Below are 20,000 nucleotides of genomic sequence, written 5' to 3' on the forward strand. Positions count from 1 at the left end.
AATGTTATTTACTTTCTTAATACATTTTTCTCTTTTTTTTTCTTTTTTTTTAAACATTTATTGATAAAAAGTAAGTTGAAAAATATTATTATTTGTGTAATGCATGCTTTTTATATGAATATTGAGTTTTTGTAAGAGACTTGGGTATGCCTATTTAAAAAATTTTAAGAGGCTCATAGTTATACTTAAGCTTACAAAACCGTGTGCTTTCTCGTAAGCTTTGTGGGCAAGAAAAAAATCATTTATACTTATATATAAATATTTTTGTTTTGCAACGCAATAACTTCATAAAGATGGTAGTACAGTAATTAGAAAAAAAAAATTAGTTTTTATGCATCAAACATCATAAACATCAACAAAAATTTCAGCATTCTGCTCATAAACATGCCTGATTTAAAGTAACACTCAACAAAATGCTTATCATACGCTTAATTTTTAAACATACATAAACCTGAGCCTTATATGTTTATAAACGCATAATTCTCTTATAAAAAAAACATGTCACATGCCAATTTAATTCATCTTTGATCAATTAAAGAGCTCAGTTTTGTGGCTAACATTGGTGGTCCTGTCAGAGTAGACGCAAATAAAGGAAAAAAGAGAAAGACATACACTAATACCAGAAAGCTACTGTTTCCTGTAAAGTAATCTATCAACCAGCTGTCATGGGCAGCTGATTGATAGAATATTTTAACCAGCTTCTCAGCATTGGAAAACCTCAGGTATATAATTTTATAAATAAATACTGATGACTATTTTAAAATTCTTTTTTAAAGTAGTCATCGGTTTAAATCTACTAAGTCTGTTGTAGCTTGGTCTCAAAGGTATCTTGGAGAATATCTTACCTGCAAGAGTGAAACAATTAACGATCCGCACTATGTGTTACTTCTTTTTTAATTGATGTGAAGAACAAGACTCAACACATCATTCAATGATATTGACAACACAAATTACATCAATCTTAGAGTAATCTAAGCCAAACGCTTCAAGAGAGTTGACTAGGCAGATGTGATCTTAAATATATGAGCGTATTGCAACATTGTTGATCAGATCTTTGCTATATGCTGAGACATCACTGCTTTCAACACTCCAACATTGAAGTGCTTTTTTGGAGTTTTTACCATCTTCACAACCTTCCCTGTTCTAATTTAACTGCAGGCAACGCATGTTGAAGGTACACATTTCTCATTTTGTGGAGGGTTTTACTGATGAGAAAATAAAATGGCACAGGAAAGCACTATATGTAAGACGGAGCACATTAGGTTTGGTTAGAATGGGTTACAGACTGAGTTGTTTTTAAACAATATTAAAAAGGAGGCACTGAAGTTCCTCAAGAGGCCGTTGACCACTGAGATATTTAACAAAAGAACTACAAGAAGCTATGTAAACTAGTTGTCTTTTAATTATTAGGAGATGTACCACTATTTCATTTTCATCGATCTGGAGCCTTCCATTAATAGTTAAATTATATTATCGATCGCCTTTTTTTTTTTTTGGGGGGGGGGATTACTTTTTGGAGTTTTTTAAAAATATTATTGAGATAATTAATAACTCATTCCTAAGGTGTTTGGTAAATGCTTCATACCTGCTTGCCTATAGGATGACTGAGAATGCATCCTAGGTGATGAATCAGGAAAAGAAAAAGATGATAAAAATGGCACATTTAAATTTGTCTGAGCAGTTTCATATGGGGAAACCAAACTTACCAGTTGTTAGCAGGTCAACGGAGCTTACTGAGCGGGGTTTCTATATCTTATGATTCATGCTTATAGGCGCTTACTGAACTGGTAGGTGCTTACTGAGATGGTAGGATTGCTGAGATTTATGTTGGAGAGTTGAAATGGCGGATTTAGCGAAATGACTGTTAGCCATTTTACATATTTAAAAGGTTTTTGAAGCTAATTGAATGTGTCAATGGCTGCACAGAAAAGATTATCCTATTGATCAAGAACTTTGTCAGAGACTACTGATTGGACAACACATTAAAGAACCTCATACTAGTCGCCAGAGAATAACTTCTTAAACAAAAAAAAATTGTTTAAAGCGACTTTAATTTTTCACAAAAAACTGCACTTCTTTTTTGAAAAATGAAATTTTACAGCTATCACTTTTACTGGAACATTAAATTTTTTTAGCCTATTTAGACCTTAGAAAATGGGAAAAAATTGAGAGGTATTTTTTTGGTATACCCTAATATATATATATTTTCAAGCCGATTTACTATTTAAGAATACAATTCATCGTCATAAATTACGTTTTACTTACTTTAAGAACTTCTAAAGTGTTGTTTATATCAAGACTTTTTGCAATTGCAATGCATCCATTCATACTTATTCTGTTATTGCTAGAAAAAATTATAAACGCAATTTACGTGTCTGATCTTGTGCCAGTATTTTAATTGTGTAAATTAAAACTCTCTAACCTAATATCGAGTTCAATAAGTGTGTTGTTTATTTTCAATGCTTCAGCTAAACCAATGGCACCTTCGTTTGAAAATCCATTCCAAGAAATATCCAAAACTTTTAGAGCACAGTTGGCCTGTATTGAGTATAAAAAAATTATGAGTATTGAGTTAATAACTTATGAGTTTTCAAACTGAGAATAAAAGGCAATAAATATTTGATATTCTATTAAAACTTTGAACTATAACTTTAATGTTGTCCTAACTTAAGCTTACAAGAGTATTAGAACCCAATAGTATAGAACAATAGTATAGGGAGTGTTTATCAATCTAGGGCATTTGACAACATTGATTTCTTTGAAAAGCTAAATTACTACAGGTTAAAAGAAGAAGCATATTATTGGATGAAAAAAAAAAGAAGTGTATCATTGGATAAAATGCTAACTAGATATTAGATAGCAAAATGTGAAAAATAAAGAGATACTGTATATTCTGTGTAAACTGCCTCAGGGGTCGATCCTGGGCGTGCTTAAATCAAGCAACCCTTTTTTGAAAGTTGACACAATATACGGGTGGGGCAAAAGTCCCGCTACCATTTTGATTGCCCATAACTTTGTTCAAAGAAAAGATAAGTAAGTTTGGTTTTCAAAAAAAGTTTATTTAGTCTTTACATTTTTTTCGTTATGATTGGAAAATTATATCGGTTAAATGGTAACCGTTATTCGCTATGCAACTCTCGGCTCTTTTTAAGGCATTTTTCATGACATCCTATAACATTTCAGGGTGAATTTTTTCAATTTCATGACGAATATTGTCTTTAAGATGTTGAATTGTTTGGGGCTTATTCACATTAACTTTTGATTTTAAAAAACCCCATAAGAAAAAGTCTGGTGCTTTTAAATCCGGAGATCTAGCTGGCCATGCTAAATCGCCATTTCGCGAAATTAGTTTTCGTGGAAAAACGTCATTCAATAATTGAATTGTTTAACGGGCTATGTGTGCTGTGGCCCTATCTTGTTGAAACCACATGTCCTCTAGTCCTTGCTCTTCCATTTTAGACACAAGAAAATTTCGAATCATGTCTTGGTACCGTTCAGCAGTAACAGTCACTTGAACAACTTGTTCATTTTCAAAAAAATAAGGACCAATGATGTTTCCAGCATAAATACCACACAATACAGTTGTTTTTTGTGGATGCAATGATATATCATGAATTAATTAAGGGTTCGTTGTTCCCCAAAACCGACTGTTCTGTTTATTGACATGGCCATCGAGAAGAAAATGGGCTTCATCGCTCATTATCAATTTAGACGAAAAATCTTCAACTTCACCAGACAGCCTTAAGATTGCATTACTGTATATCGGTAGCAATTTATGGACTAATTGAATTTTGTACGGGAACATTTTCAAATCATTTTTCAAAATTCGCCTTAAACTGCGTGCAGAAATGTGTAACTGGAAACCACGTCTCCGAATTGATGTTTCTGGAGACTCTGCAACACTATTGTGCACCTGAGCCACATTTCCAGCGTTACAAGACATCCGTTGTCTTCCAGAACGAGGTCTGTCTGCTTGTCGTACCGTACTGTCAAAAATTAGCATGTAATCGATAAATTGTGGTTTTGTGGGGCACTGGACGATTCGAATATTTTCTACGTCATTTCCGCTGACTGGCAATAATGGAACGATCACTTTCGATAAATATTGTCATTATTTCTGCTTGATCTTGTGGCGTATATTTATCCATTATGATCTAAACGTCACATAACTGATCTAAACGTCACATAACCAAGATGGCGCGAAATCAAAATGGTAGCAGGACTTTTGCCCCACCCTGTACATTGTAAGAAAATGAAAAAAGAAAGCTTTCCTCTAAGGTTTCCAAACTTATTATAAATAATAAACAAGTTAAAAAGGAAGATACTGTAAAGTTTATATGAGTTCTAGTTGATGAACATTTACTCATAGCTAATACCATATATAAAATAAATACAATTTATTACAAAAATTTGTAAATCCATTGGTATGATAAATCGAAATCTGCTTAATTCATTGGTTACATTACCTATGAAAATTTACGTAGCAAACCAATAAATACTTTGTTTCAAAAACATACTTGTATGCTGTAGACAGTAAAATAAGGAGCGACCACAAAATAAATATTTATCAACACTTGAATTTTATGTATAAGTATACTAAAAATCCTACTCTTAAAATCTTTAGAAATAAGCTGAATAAAGATATAAGTTAAAAGTGTTTTTTAAGAAAAAATCAATGTAACACAACATATTATCTAAAAAAGTAAACATAAACACAGAGTATTATAAAAGATATTACCTTGATCAATCAATTTAATATTATTTCAATTATTAAAATATTATTATGAATTGTTAAACAAATTAAGTTTGTGATTTTTAAACAAACAATGTAAATTACTAACCCTTAAACCCATTGCTATGTTTTGCATTGCTTTTCCTCTAAATTGATTCCAACTAAGATTCAAATATTCCAATGCGTCATTTCCATCTAAAATGTATTTTTTGTTACTGATTAATCTAGTGAGTTACCAGTAAACATAAGAATTTGCAAGTTATAATAATATCATGCCAACCAGAATAATAGTATCATGCCATAATAATACCATGTCAGTTCTGATAATTATATAAAATTTTTAATTATTTACAAAATATATTACAGCCGCAGTAAAGTGGTTGGAGCGCTAGCTTCAGAATCAAGAGGTCAGAGATTTGAGGCCCATTGAATTTTAAACTATTTCATTATTTTTTATGTTATGATTGTTTATTTAGTTATTGTAATGTTTTCAAAACCATTATTGTAATGTTTTCAAAACTATTATTGTAATGTTTTCAAAACCATTATTGTAATGTTTTCAAATTTCTAAATATCTGCCTTTGTTCCTTTAAATTTCATAGTTAGAATGATTGTTTTAAAATTACCGGAACATTGGGCTCCAATACTTCTTTAGGGCATGCAATTCTAATTTTATAACCATCGATCATATATTGGAGCACGTTTACACCAAATTGCTTGCATATTGTCAATACCTCACCTACTAATGATCTTTGATTATTTATACGTGGCAATTGATTAAGTATAACCGAGTAAAATATGACGTCATTTAGTAGCCTGATAAATAAGTTAAATTTTTTTTAAAAAAGAATGCTCGACACAGAATCTACTTTGAAAAAAGAATGCTCGACACAGAATCTACTTTGAAAAAAGAATGCTCGACACAGAGTCTACTTTGAAAAAAGAATGCTCGACACAGAATCTACTTTGAAAAAAGAATGCTCGACACAGAATCTACTTTGAAAAAAGAATGCTCGACACAGAATCTACTTTGAAAAAAGAATGCTCGACACAGAATCTACTTTGAAAAAAGAATGCTCGACACAAAATCTTCTTTGAAAAAAGAATTAAGGCAATATTTACTATGCTTAGAAATATTAAAAATTAATTTAAGACAAATCTAACTATATTCAGAAGAACTTATTGTGTATATGGAAATTTATAAGTATGTATATACGGAATATGAAAATGTATCAGTATATATAGAATATCTATAGTTAAACTTTATGTAAATTTTTCTAATAAATACATTTAAAATTTTTTTAATAATGTCAGGTCTATTAATTGTTTATATCATTTTTTTATTAAATGATGTAAATGTGCTTTAAGAAGTCTAATGTTTTTTATTATAAAGCACCGTGGGTGCTCTATGGTAGAACCTTATTTAACGAGAAGGTTAACGTCGCCTTCCTTACCATTTTGCATGTATAGCCAAAGCAGGCATTGAGCCGCAGACCTCTATATTATGAAGTCAGCTAACCACTGCACCATGGCTCTATAGGTCTTAATGTTGATATTTACCAATTCCAGGACTAATTGCAGCAGCCACTTTATCGCTCAAACCGTTGCTGCTCAAATCCAACCAAGTTAGTTTAAAATTATTCTAAAACAGCATTATAAAACCAGATAACTTTAAATCACATATTTCTAAACCACATGATTCTAAAGCAAATTATTCTAAATATTTTAATTCTATATAATTTATTTTTAAGTTTTCAAAGTATAACAAAATCTTTTAAAGTTCAAACCTTAAACGCATCGCATAAATACTGACCAACTGAGTCACCAAAATTGTTCTTTGAAATATTAAGTCTTTTAAGACTTATGTTTTGATGTAACATCTCACTTACATAACGACAACCTTCTGGTCCCATGAAGTTTGCTGATAAATTCTAAAACATATCCTTTTATAAAGATTAACATTTTTATTTTACAGATATGATGCCTTGGTTTATAAATGTTATGTTAATTGGATTAACATTTTTTATGTGAAAATGTTTTTTTTTTAAATTAACCTATGTTTTATATTGCCATTTATACTAAATTGTATATACTTTTATCCTTATTGACTTAATAAAGTTTTACATAAGCAAACATATTACATGAGGTAAATCAAGCAAACATATTACATGAGGTAAATCAAGCAAACATATTACATGAGGTAAATCAAGCAAACATATTACATGAGGTAAATCAAGCAAACATATTACATGAGATAAATCAAGCAAACATATTACATGAGGTAAATCAAGCAAACATATTACATAAGGTAAATCAAGCAAACATATTACATGAGGTAAATCAAGCAAACATATTACATGAGGTAATCAAGCAAACATATTACATGAGGTAATCAAGCAAACCTCAAATAGAAAAGAAAAATAGTACAATAAATAGTATTTATGTTGTAATTATGACCTGGTTTGATTCTTAGAGAAAAAACAAACCAAAAATATACAATGACAAAACAACAACAACAACAACAACAACAACAACAACAACAACAACAACAAAAATCGACAATAATTGTCGATTTTATTGTTGTTGTTTTGTCATTGTATATATATATTTTTTCCTCTAATAATCAATTATTAATCAATTTTTAACACAACCTTTTTATAACTTTATACTAAAAAAAATTGTTTTAAAAGTGAATGGGGTGTCATGAGCGGTGGAACGCCATTATCATTTAAAAAAAAAAGAATTTTTTTTATATAAAATTTTACCTAATTTATTATTTAACTTTTGCAGATTCATAAAACCTTATTACTAAGTATCTATTCATGATGTTCCACTCTCACCTACCACCCCTTAACCTTCTGTTACTATTAATATATACTATTAATAATACTATTAATATTAATACAATATCCAATATGTAGCAATTTTCTTTCAACATCGCTGATATGGATTTAGATCCTTCTAGCCCAATGTGATTTTCTTTTAAGTTCAATTCCAAAGTCACTGTATTGCTCTGAACAAATTTTACAAAAGTTAATATTTAATAAATAAATATTTTATAAATTTAGTCTATAGACTCATTTATATTGTTTGATAATCTTTTGTTTGTTATATCGAAAGTTTTTATAATAGTGATTAAGTTATAAACAACATAACAAAAACAACAACAATAACAACAACACCACCACCACCACCAATAACAACAACAATAACAGTCTTTTAACAAGCAAAAAAAACAAATGAAGAAATAAATATGTTAATTTACAAACTAAATCTATGAATTTATTTATTATAACAAAAAATGTTATGGAATAATGTTTAAAGTATCATATAAATAAATACGGTTACGTTGTTATTTAGACTAACAATGCTAATAGAAATTTTAAACTACCAATAATGCAATAGAAGTTTAAACTACCAATAATGCAGCAGAAATGGCTTTTGCACCTTTGGCACCAGCACCATAATATTGTAGGTTCATTTCTTCTTCTGTCATTTTGTTTAAAAAATGAGTAATTGGAATGACACTGTACCGTATACATGCTTCAAAGTATGCAGATCTTCCCGTTGCGTCGTATAAATCCAAATGATCTAAAAGAAATAACATTTTTATATATTTTTATAAGTCTCAGGATACTACCTTGCTTTCAAGCATTATTATCTCTCAATCTTTAAAGTGCGACTATTACTTAATTCCCTTATCAAAGGATAGATAGCGGCTCTTAAAACGTCAAATTGCTGCTCTTAAAACGTCATTGCGGCTCGCGAGTCGCATGCGGCTTTTTTCAAAAGTTTTATTGATTTGCTGATAATAAAAACTGGGTGTATACGAATACTGCACCGGACCACACCGGAGTATAATAAACAATCTTATTAGAGCGAAATATGCATTACATTCGTAATATATAAATGCACTAAAAATTCATACGAAAAAATAAAAAAATTGAAAAATTTAAATTTTTATAACAATTTTAATTATGCACCCGCAAGTAAAAATATGTGTTTTAGTCAAAATTTTATAGCATACGTGTATCTCATTTACGCGCGCGTATTACGTGTTACGTATAAATTAAAAACTCAAATAATTCCTGTTTCTTATGAAATAGCTGAATTATAAATGCACTATCTAACATCGCGTGCAATCCTGTCCGCTTTCTCAATGCTATCTTTCTAACATTATTACTTTCATCTTTTGCTCTAAGATATCTTCGTTCTTCCAAAACTCACTTTACTCTCGGCCGTAAAGCGGTTATGACGCTCCTTCTTGGGGGGCTGAACATGTCTTTGCGTGCCTTGGTATGGTGGTCTCTGTAAGGCAACTAGCCGGAGGAGAATAAACCACAATACCTATAAATTAAAAACTCGATCTCAAATATCTCAAATAATTCCTGTTTCTTATAAAAGAGCTAAAATTGCACAATCTTACATCATGTGCAATCCTGTCCGCTTTCTCTATGCTATATTTCTAACACGATTACTTCCATCTTTTGCTCTAAGATAAATTCGTTCTTCCAAAACTCACTTTACTCTCGGCCGTAAAGCGGTTATGACGCTCCTTCTTGGGGGGCTGAACATGTCTTTGCGTGCCTTGGTATGGTGGTCTCTGTATGGCAACTAGCCGGAGGAGAATAAACCACAATACCTATTAATGTTTTGATTTTTTGAAAAAAGAATTAATTTTCATAAATACGTGTTTATATTTAAGCAGAGTGGTAGGATTTTTTACGAGAATTATAAGTTATGCTTTTGGACTTGCATGTACACTCCACTGCGCCTGTCCCTATGTTAATCAGTCGATGTATGCACACTAGGGTACATCATACTTTTAAAATTTTTGATTTTCAATTCGGCGGATAATTTTTATGGTGCCACTATATGTAAATATTAACTTCCAAAAATAAAATTGAAAAAAAATTATTTTTACACGGGCGGGATTTCAGTTTTCGAAAAGGTAAAATTGTTTATTTATGCATAAATGCAAGATGGGTCAAAATTTTTAAATTATTGAAACATGAAACTATTTAGATTTTTTATATATATTACCATATGCTGTGAAACGAGAATAATTTTTTTTTCTTAAAAAAATAAATTTTTGCGAGAAAAAGGGCCTTATTAGATTAAAAAAAAAGGTTAAAATTTAATAAATGATAAATTTTTTAAATAATTAGGACTTTCATTGGAATTTTTTCATTAGAAATTTTCAGACTTTATTTTTTTGAATGACATCTTTATAGTTCAGCTTAACAACATTGTTTAGCTTAACAACATTAAAAACAAAACAATGTTAAGTTATAATATAGTCATAAAAATATTTTTGTTTACAATTTTGTTAAAAAACTAAAATTTTTTTTTGATTTTAGCTCGGGCAAAGTTTTTCTGTTTTTCGTTCGTGCTCTCACAAACCCTTTTTTTTTTCAAAACCACAAATGGAAAGTGCTGCTTCTGTAACTTCTTTTATTGCCCTTTCACAAGACTGTGTGTGAAGAGAAAAGTACGGAGCTTCAAAATGAGTGACCAGATATTTGTCAAGATCGTATGTAGAAATTTGGCATGTAAACACTGGTTCTGATATTTTTTCCTTCTCCCAATCTATTAGCTCTTTGATAGACAAAGCTTCTGTATTAAGAAAAACCTTTTTTTGTGACCTTACAGCTGTGTCTCCGAACTACGAGGTTTTCCTTATATCTTTAACTGTTTTAATGGCAAACTTCCTCAATCCTTCATCTGAGCTTGACAAAAGCGTTAAAATAAGGGATTCCGAGTGGGCAAAATAGGCTCCATTCTGAATGTATTGTGTGGCAATATTTTGAACTTCATTATCTTGTTTTTTCAGCAGTCACAACAGTGTTACTAAATGACCTGGACCATCTACAATACTGTGTTTTACTTTGATTTCATACTACATGTGGAAATATCCTTAAGCTACCTATTTAACGATTAAATGAAACTTTCGAAGAACGTCACCAGTAAAAGTGTGATCACTCATATAGAGGAAAATGAAAGCTTCTGCTGTGGTAAGCCATCTGCTGTGGCAAATATTTCCACTTTGCTTTAGAAAGATTTTGTCCTACATTGTACCAACTTATAACAGAGAGCTGCATCTGTTGACATTGTTTTGAGAACATTTTCAGGAATTTCAATTAAAGGTTCCAGCTGTTCTATTGGTTCAAACATTTCAAATCTTTTTATACTATTGACTTTAGATAAAGCTTTTCCAATAGGGCCAGTAAAACCATCCTTTAAATTAGTTGGGCCATCCAGTTCAACAACTATGTGCCTCAATGGTAATTCATTACAATGGAGCATACAAATAGGCTAGAATAATTTTCTCCTTACTAATTGTTCCAGATTTGACAGCAAACCTCCATCTTTTCCTGAACCTATCATGGAGTTTGTAGAATCTCCACCTACGACCTCTAAGGACTCATGGATTGCTCTTGGAACCATCCAATTGTAAAGAGCAAATGCGGCTTCATTGGCTGGTTTGCTTGGTGGTATAGATTTAGGTGGTGTGTAATGAGTAAAGTATCTTCCATTAGGCTCACAGGTCACAGTTATATGTTCTTCTATTATAGTCTTCATGTGAAATTTATTTGTTAGAGGATTCTGTTCCAAAACTAAAGTTGAGTCCTTTCTTCCATCAATAAACAAACCTCTAACAGGTTCTTCATCAGTTAACTTTTCTTCAGACATTATTACTCTCTCCATTATTGCTTCCCTGGCTCTTCTTACTTTCATAGGATCAACAGCTAAATAAGACATATCAAGCGTCAAATACTTCAATAAGGTCTTGAAGAAAGGATGTAACAATAGCTGATGTTGCTGCTGGTGAAATATCATATCTTATTGAAACTTCTGCAGTATGACTAATTGACATATAGTTTTTTTCCAAATCTTGTTTAGAAGCGGATCTTCTGAAATCTTTTCTTTTTTTAAATATGAATTATCCTCAATTAAACATTCAACAACGTCGTCATTTTCTACCTTATTTTTTTTTTCGATTTCTAATTTTTTCTCTACTCCAGACTTCCTCTTCATTTTTTCTCCTCTCGCAAAATCTGTCTAACGGTCTCTTTAATGTCATTGAAACCCATCTGGTATTTTGAAATAGATCCGTTTTTTTTCCTTTGGGCATTAAGCCATGGAAGTTCAACCTTGGGAATTTTTTTCTCTTTCACACAAGTATACTTAATATGTACTTGATCAACGCAAGAATAATTTTTCAAACAGTACTCGTTACATTACATAATTTCACACTTGCAACATGTTATATCTAGCAATTGATCCAGTTTTGATTCCCAAGAAGACACCTGTGTCTTAGAAGCTTTTCCATGTGCTATATCTTTAAACTTGTTCTAAGAAAATTCAATTTTCTCCATTAAAGTTTTCTTTCCAATAACCAATGGAGGTTTAAAAAGAGCATTTGCTTTCATCTACTGCTAAAGAATAATATCAGCTAGTAGTCGAGAAAGGTCTCTCGCTGAAATATTCCTTTTAAAAATTTTAAATATAATGCTAAATGTATAATTTGATTCATAAATTTTGAGTTTCTTGATTATTACCTGTTAACATCTTCTTCTTGAAGTAAAGCTTCTTGGATAAGCAGATCTTTTCTCAAAATATCTCTTAAAGTTGGCACTTCTGACAGAATAAGATCCTTACTTCCGCCTAAATATGTTGATAACTTTGTTTCCATAGAGAGTCTTGTGTTTTTTGAAGTAGTCATAGTTAATTTAATATCTTTATTAGAATTTCCATTTACATGATTGCAAATAAAAAAACGAACTCTTTTTATATAGTTTTTAAACCACGATAAATTCATAAAGACATAATTACAGAGTCGTAATAGTCAGAAACAACTTACACTTCAACCCCCAAGTAAAATAACAACATCATACGATACACTTTCAATTATAGTCATTTTGTCTGAACTATAAAGACGTCATTCAAAAAAATAAAGTCTGAAAATTTCTGATGAAAAAATTCCAATGAAAGTCCTAATTATTTAAAAAATTTATCATTTATTAAATTTTAACCTTTTTTTTTAATCTTATAAGGCCCTTTTTCTCGCGACAATTTTTAAGAAAAAAATTTTTTTCACGTTTTACAGCATATGGTAATATATATAAAAAAATCTAAATAATTGCATTTATGCATAAATAAACAATTTAATCTTTTCGAAAACTGCAATCCCGCCCATGTAAAAATAACTTTTTTTCAATTTTATTTTTGGAAGTTAATATTTACATATAGTGGCACCATAAAAATTATCCGCCGAATTGAAAATCAAAAATTTTAAAAGTATGATGTACCCTAATGCACACTCTACTGCGCCTGTCCCTATTTTAGTCAGTTAAAGCACGAATACTCCACAGCGCCTGCCCCTATTTTTAATTTAAATTATTTTTTTTTTTTGAATGAAATAATTTTTTATTGTATATATGTATCACAAATATAGCTTACGCATGTTTCGCTATACTAAAATTGTTTTTGTATACTCCGGTGTAGTCCGGTATGGTCCGGTGTAGTTTTCGTATAAACCAATAAAAACTTGAATTATGCATAGCCGGAAAACATGCTGTTTGAAAAATGGATATAGCAAAAGGTGACAATAAAGCAATTCACAAAAAAAGTAAGAAAAGAAAAATTGAAGATGAGAACAGATCATTTCATAGTGATTGAACAAAAAAATAGACATTTATTGAAAAAGAAAATTAACCTATGTGTTTAATTTGCAATACTGAACAAGCTCATAATAAGACATGTAATGTTAAACGTCACTATGAAAGACGATCTTTATAGGTTTGTAGATCTATTAGAACCAACTAAATGTTTTTTGCTTGAAATGCAGAAGATATTTGAAATCTTTTACAATGTAAATTTTTTGCAGAATCTTTTATTTTTAACTGATGTAATGCAACATTTACAAAATCTGAATTTGTTTCAGGGAAAAGAAAAAAATACATCTGATCTTGCTCAGACTATATTGAGTTTTCAAAAAAAAAGTGCTCTGTTTCAGAAAGATTTTACCTTAAAAACTTTTAATCATTTTCCTCAAGTAAAGAAGATGGTTCATAATCCTAATCCTACAATTCAGTATGATGATCATAAGATTGAATCATACCGGGCAAAACTACAGAAATTATTCGAAGACTTTCAAAACAGGTTTAAAGATTTGTACGCTCTTAAATTATCATCAGCATTTTTAGTTAACCCTTTTTTAATTGATATTATTAGTGATGGTTGTCCAATACCAGAAAATATACTTGAAGAAACATCTAAATTTGAAATAGAATTGCTAGATTTCCAAGAAGATCAAAATCTTCAAATGCTGCATAAAACAGTTGTTTTATTAGATTTTTGGAAAATGGTTCCTGAAGTTAAGTATATCAACTAAAAAGGATTAGTATAAAACTTATTTCAATTTTTGGTGCAACATATACATGTGAATCTTTATTTTCGACTATGAAGTTTGTTAAATCAAAGTATCGTGCCAATCTAACTAGTAAACATTTGTTACAGTTGCTTAGAATATCAACTACAAGCCTAAAACCAGATTTCAAAAAGCTTACCAGTAGTGTTAAGAATCTTAGTACCTAATAAATTTATAGTAAATTATGCAAGTTATTATACAAGAAGAATTTTCTAATGGTCTTTTACAAAAAATAATTGATGTTATAAAAAGAATTCTCTCTGTTATGACTAATTTTTTGCTGAATGATGAAAAGATATTTTTCAATTGTAAAAATAGAAGTAATTCGAACTTAATTGAAGTTCATTAAAAAAAAAATTTTTTATTGTGTAGTCGCTGATTTATTTGATATTTGCAGTTTTTAGTAACTTATGCTACTAAGTGGTTATAAGCAAGTTCAATTCAAATTAAAGCAACTTTAATTCAAATACATTAAAATAACTTTTTTTTTCTAAGAAACCTTTTTATCTTTAAATTTTTATATCTTGCTTACAATTATTTTTATAAGGAAATTTATGGTTGTTGTAATTCTGTTAATTCCAAAAAAAATTATGATTTAGAGATGCTTTCTCAATTTTTTCTACAAATGGTTTTCTAGTGTGAATAAAAAGGAATCAGATTTCATGTAGCCAAGTTTACTTTTAAAGAATAGCTTTTACTTTCTTTATTGTAAAAAAAACTAAATACTAAATATAAAATGTGTACATACTAAGTTTATTTATGAAAGTACAATTTCCATTTAGAAAATCAAGATATTCAAGTATAAAAAATCTTAATTTACATTCGCCAATTATTTTTTTAAAGCTGAAGTTGGCATAGCAACATATTTATTGCGTCTCTTCAGCATACGTCATATTTTAAATGCCGACTTTGCGTCTAAAATTCTGGCCAGCGCACAGTGGGCCAGGTGGTGGCCCAATGTGCGCTGGCCAGAATTTTATTTATTATATTCAAAACCATATATTAAAACATATTTGTAATACTCTAATTTAAAGTTTTGAAAATTGTTTTGAGTATAATAGTATCTTTTAAAGCCACAAAAATTAGTTGCGGTTTCATATATAAATGAAAAACGTTTTTTTTTTTAAAAAGCGTGAAATTTTTTTTTTTTTAATTACATACTATAATAAGCAGTAACTTTTAAAATCTTATAAGCATACGGAATTAGTTTATATATTTAAAATATTTAACAGTAAAGCTTTTCGAAAAAAAATCTAAAGTAAAGATCAGTTTTTATAATACACTTATAATCTGGCTTTAAAATAACGAGGTGAATTTTTAACATTTATTACTTTTATTTTGTACAAAAAGTGTCATATAATTTAGGGAACCTACAAGAACCTATATTAAATACTTGAACTAGTGAATGTAATATGTATACAACCAATTTGAACTAAATGCATTGCCTCTAACTTCCCCTTTTGGGTTTTTTAAACATTTTAAAACAACGACTTGTAACTTATGTTATTTGCTTGAAATCAACTTTTATTTCTTGTAAACAAAAGTACATGTTATTTTGTTTGTTATTTAATTCAATACAAATCGCACTGTTTACTTAACAACTTTTTTGCTATTTTGTTTAGTAATAAAATAAAAATTGGCGACATTTACGGACTTTTACCACAAAATAAACTAGTTCCTAAGATATACCATTCTTTTCATTGAAATTAGCTGTTCTAGTTTTTGCAGATGTTAAATTAGAAGATTATGAGTGAAAATTTTTATAAAATTATAATGTAAAAAGTTAATAGCTGCAAACAATGGTAATACTCATTTTGAGAGAAGTAATTAAAATTGGCTAGCTCAAGATTTTCAATACCCATTCGGTACATTAAATGCCACATCATCAGTAAATAAAGTTGGGAAACCATGTGGCTCTTTTGAAAAGCTTGTAACAGAACAAAATTTAAGCCTAAGAATGTTAGTAATATTTTATTTAGCCATAAATTACATCATGCAAAAAAATTAAAACTAAGAAGTGAGTTTAAGTACGAAACTGGCACAAAAATATCTGAAATTTGAAATAAAACCCCCATTAAACCTGCTTACATATATTTACCTGATGAAACTTTATCATTAACTATTAATGGTGATATATCAAAATCAACATACCAGCTTCTAAGAGATGGTGCTGAAAAAAAAGGCTACCACATATTCTTTATATAATGGTATAAGATCTTCAAAAGCTAAATGCTATCCCAAGAACATTCAAGTAGATGGCTAGTCAGTACAAATATCGCTAAAAGATCATCTAAAACATACTCTTAAAAAGCTATGTGATATACAAACTACTGTGGTAATCACAATGCTAAGGAATAAATTAATGTTTAGATGCAAGGCTGGTTTTGATGGTGCTTTAAGATATAGTGTTTACAAACAGGTAAGTTAAAATGAAAATATGACGTATAAAGAGCGCCTGTTGATTATTTGTATAATACCTTTAGAACTCAGTAGACTTTATAATAATAATAACGTTTAATATCATTCACCCAGAATCTGCGGTCAATATATTAAAAATAAAGGTAATACATTATTATATATAGAGATGATAAATAATCTACAGACTTATTGAAAACGTCGTGATGTTATAATATCAATAATAGAGTTTGAAATCTATTCACTTATTTATATTTTTTATTTATTCCTATATATTTATTTATATATTTCAAATCGATTATATAATAATATCGATAATAGAGTTTCAAATCTAGTGATAAATTTTCATTTTTTCCGAAGAAAAATCCGCATTTTTATTTTTAAAGTTTGTTGCATCAATTTTTATTTTAAGATTATTTCACCAGAATAGTTTGTTATTCAGTTCCACGATTTTAAGAAGTTATATGATTTGAAATTAAAAAAATTTAAATCCGCGTTTTTAAAGTTTTATAAAGTTTGTTAAATAATTTTTAGTATTGGCAACTATTTAACTAAAATTTATGATAAAAGTAAATATATCTTAACAAAAAGTGATTCTTTGGGCATATAAAGGGTTTTAGTAAAAAAAAAAGATCAAAATAATTTTATCCACCAGACACAAATTTGGCTAGTGTACCTTACCAGTTCATACTGACTATAAAACACGTTTTAACTGTCGTACTTTAAACTCGTTTAAAATACGACTGTTAAAACGTGTTAATTTAATTTAGTGAAAACTTCTTACCAAATTTAAAATTGGTTTTAATTTACACACGCAACGGTAGAAACTATTTGTATAAAACAAACTCATTTGGTTGTTTTATTTGTTTTTTATTACTTAATTTTATTCAAGTACAATTATTTTTCTCCGCTATTTAAAAACTGAATTAGAAATATTTTATTCATAAAATTGTTGATTGTTATTGTAAAATTGCTTAATTTGTGTAAATATGTTTGGCTGTTAATGTTAATTAATGATCAACCAAACTTCAGTTGTTTTGTACAAAAGCATAATAACCACCATGAACTTTAATGTAAACGAGGTTGAAAATTAAAATGTGTTTAATAATAATATCAACTGTTACAAAATCCCAATTGTGAAATCCCCTAGGGTTAAATATGATCAAAAAAAAATGTTTGTTTGCAAAATAAAAGTATAAGGCTGGGATTAGAAGATTCACCAAGATGTAGGAAGAGTTCATTCAGGAAATCACTTTTGAACATATCTATGATGAAGGTTGAGGAGATTAGTTTTTTCTCCAGAATGCCGACGCGGAAGAGATTCTTAGACTAGAAAGAGTATAGAAAAAGGTATATTACTACAGAAAACAACAAAAAATTTGAAAAGTTTTTTCAAAACAGATAAGCTTGGTGGCTGAATATAAAGAATATGAAAATTACAGAAGTGGAGAAAGGACAAGAGACAATAAAACTGCTTTAAGTGAACATAATGCTTTCCAGTAAACATTCTATAGCGGAATTTTAGTGGACCTATATAGACATTTTGAGCGGTCCACTGTAGTTTTGCTCAACGGTTACTTAGTGGACCATTAGTTGCCGCCACCAAAAGTAGGTAGCCGATGACTAGCTATTATTAACATTTCGGAAAGTTATTGGTTTGCTATTTGTAGCGGCTGCCACTGAAGGTCCACTAAGTAACCAGTGAGCAAAACTCCAATAAACCGCTTAAAATTCCTATATAGGTCCATTGCAAATCCACTAAAAAAATGTTTGCAAAGTTCCTTTAAACACGATGCTGGTTTTTCTGTATAGGATTCAAAGAGGAAGATTTTGTTGAAAAACTATTCAAAGTTCTGATCTTAAAGAAAAACTAAGGTAAATTAAATATGATATTCAAATCTAAAAATGTTTGTATTAATTTTAATTAAACTAAATTAAACTGCATCCAGTTTGGTTAAAAATAATATTTGTTATACATTTGTTATTTAATTACTGATAAGTATCAGTCCTTAAAATCTGGTGGATTGTAATGAATTTCTATTTATCGAACGAGATTCGGGAATATTGAAAATATAAGTAGTTGATCTAGGTCTAATAGATCTAGGTCTAGTAGGTCTAGGTAAGAATACTAGGTAAGTAGTATATCTTGGTCTAAGGTAAAGTATAAGTAAATAGTGGAATGTAAATGTTGAAAACATAAATTAAAATTTAGCTATACAAAGCTAAATAAAAATTTACTTTTTTTTTTTATTATTACATTTTAAATAAGCATTTTGTTACAATATTTAAAATACATATATATGATATTAAAATACATATATATAATGATCGTTATTAAAAAAAAAAACGCAGAGACTCTTGGAAGACCATACGGTCTTATCGTCAAGTACCATTGAGAAATGTTCGCGTTAAAATTTATAAGACATTTACAAGATAAATAATAAGTTAACGAAGTAAGAAACTATCTTTAAGAGTAAATATACTTGAAGATAAACGAAAAAATAAAAAAGTAAGTAAAATAAAACATATCTTTATAAAGTTGCGTTATATCCAGACGCAATTTTACGGGTGCGTGTGTGTGGGGAGGGGGGTTACATCTCCAAAAAAGGTGATACAAGTTATACTCGGTTTTTTTCCTAATTTAGTTGGCTAGTCGGGTATTTGACACAATTCAGTCGGCTAAATTTTATTTTTGAGGTTCTTTTTTTTTTTTTACGAAGCCAGTCGGTACTTTTTAAGCACTCATCTCCCCCTTCCCCCATTTTATTTGTAGAATCGTCTCTGGTTATATTTATTATATGTGTAGATTACAGTTGATAATGATAAATATATTTTTTCTATAAACTCATGTTTAAATAAAGGGTAATTAGGAAATATCAGAAGTATAATATTAAATCTGCAATCGTAAAAATGAGTTCTTTAAGCTTTCGTTTAAAAGAAATGTGAGGAATAAAATCCTCAGTAAAAATTTTTAAAAATATTTTATGTTATAAAAATGGTAAAAAAACGGCAAAAAGAAAATGAAGATGAAAAATGAAGATGAAAAATCCAAATGTTACCTATTTTGATGAAAGAATCAGTGTTATGTCTCAACTTTTAGGCAAAACGTTTAGTTTTGGTCGATTATCCGTTCAAAATAAAATATAGAACAACGTTAAAAATAAACCTCCATTAAACGTCGAGATTCAAATGTATTTTCTACATCTATTATAGGATTGTTTGTCTAACTAAACATATACTAAACGTTTTGAAATTATTTTATTTATTATTGATTTCATTTACACTAAACGTTAGTTTGTAAGTCTTGATTAATGTATCCATAATGCATTGTACTTTTATATAGGTATTGTGGTTTATCCTCCTCTGGCTAACTGCCATACAGATTCCAAGATCCGCAAAGACAAGTTCAGCTTATTAAAA

The 20,000-nt window shown here is 29.3% G+C and overlaps 1 protein-coding gene across 2 annotated transcripts in view; it reads right to left on the reverse strand.

Annotated features, from left to right (window-relative positions):
• The window catches only part of LOC100205918 (leucine-rich repeat-containing protein 74A), a 25,061-nt gene that overhangs the window by 3,540 nt on the left and 1,521 nt on the right, over positions 1-20,000 (reverse strand). Inside the window, exons 2-8 of one of the 2 annotated variants that reach the window (XM_065805171.1) lie at positions 8,151-8,323; positions 7,638-7,745; positions 6,520-6,663; positions 6,293-6,374; positions 4,842-4,927; positions 2,423-2,538; positions 2,266-2,344 (exon numbers count right to left, since the gene is read on the reverse strand). In XM_065805171.1, the coding sequence (XP_065661243.1) occupies positions 2,266-2,344; positions 2,423-2,538; positions 4,842-4,927; positions 6,293-6,374; positions 6,520-6,663; positions 7,638-7,745; positions 8,151-8,323 (788 nt within the window). The remainder of the gene's footprint in view (positions 1-2,265; positions 2,345-2,422; positions 2,539-4,841; positions 4,928-6,292; positions 6,375-6,519; positions 6,664-7,637; positions 7,746-8,150; positions 8,324-20,000) is intronic. The other variant, XM_065805172.1, reaches the window with a different exon arrangement.

Source organism: Hydra vulgaris, chromosome 09, assembly GCF_038396675.1.
Source record: "Hydra vulgaris chromosome 09, alternate assembly HydraT2T_AEP".
In the NCBI taxonomy this organism is placed as follows: Eukaryota; Metazoa; Cnidaria; class Hydrozoa; order Anthoathecata; family Hydridae; genus Hydra; species Hydra vulgaris.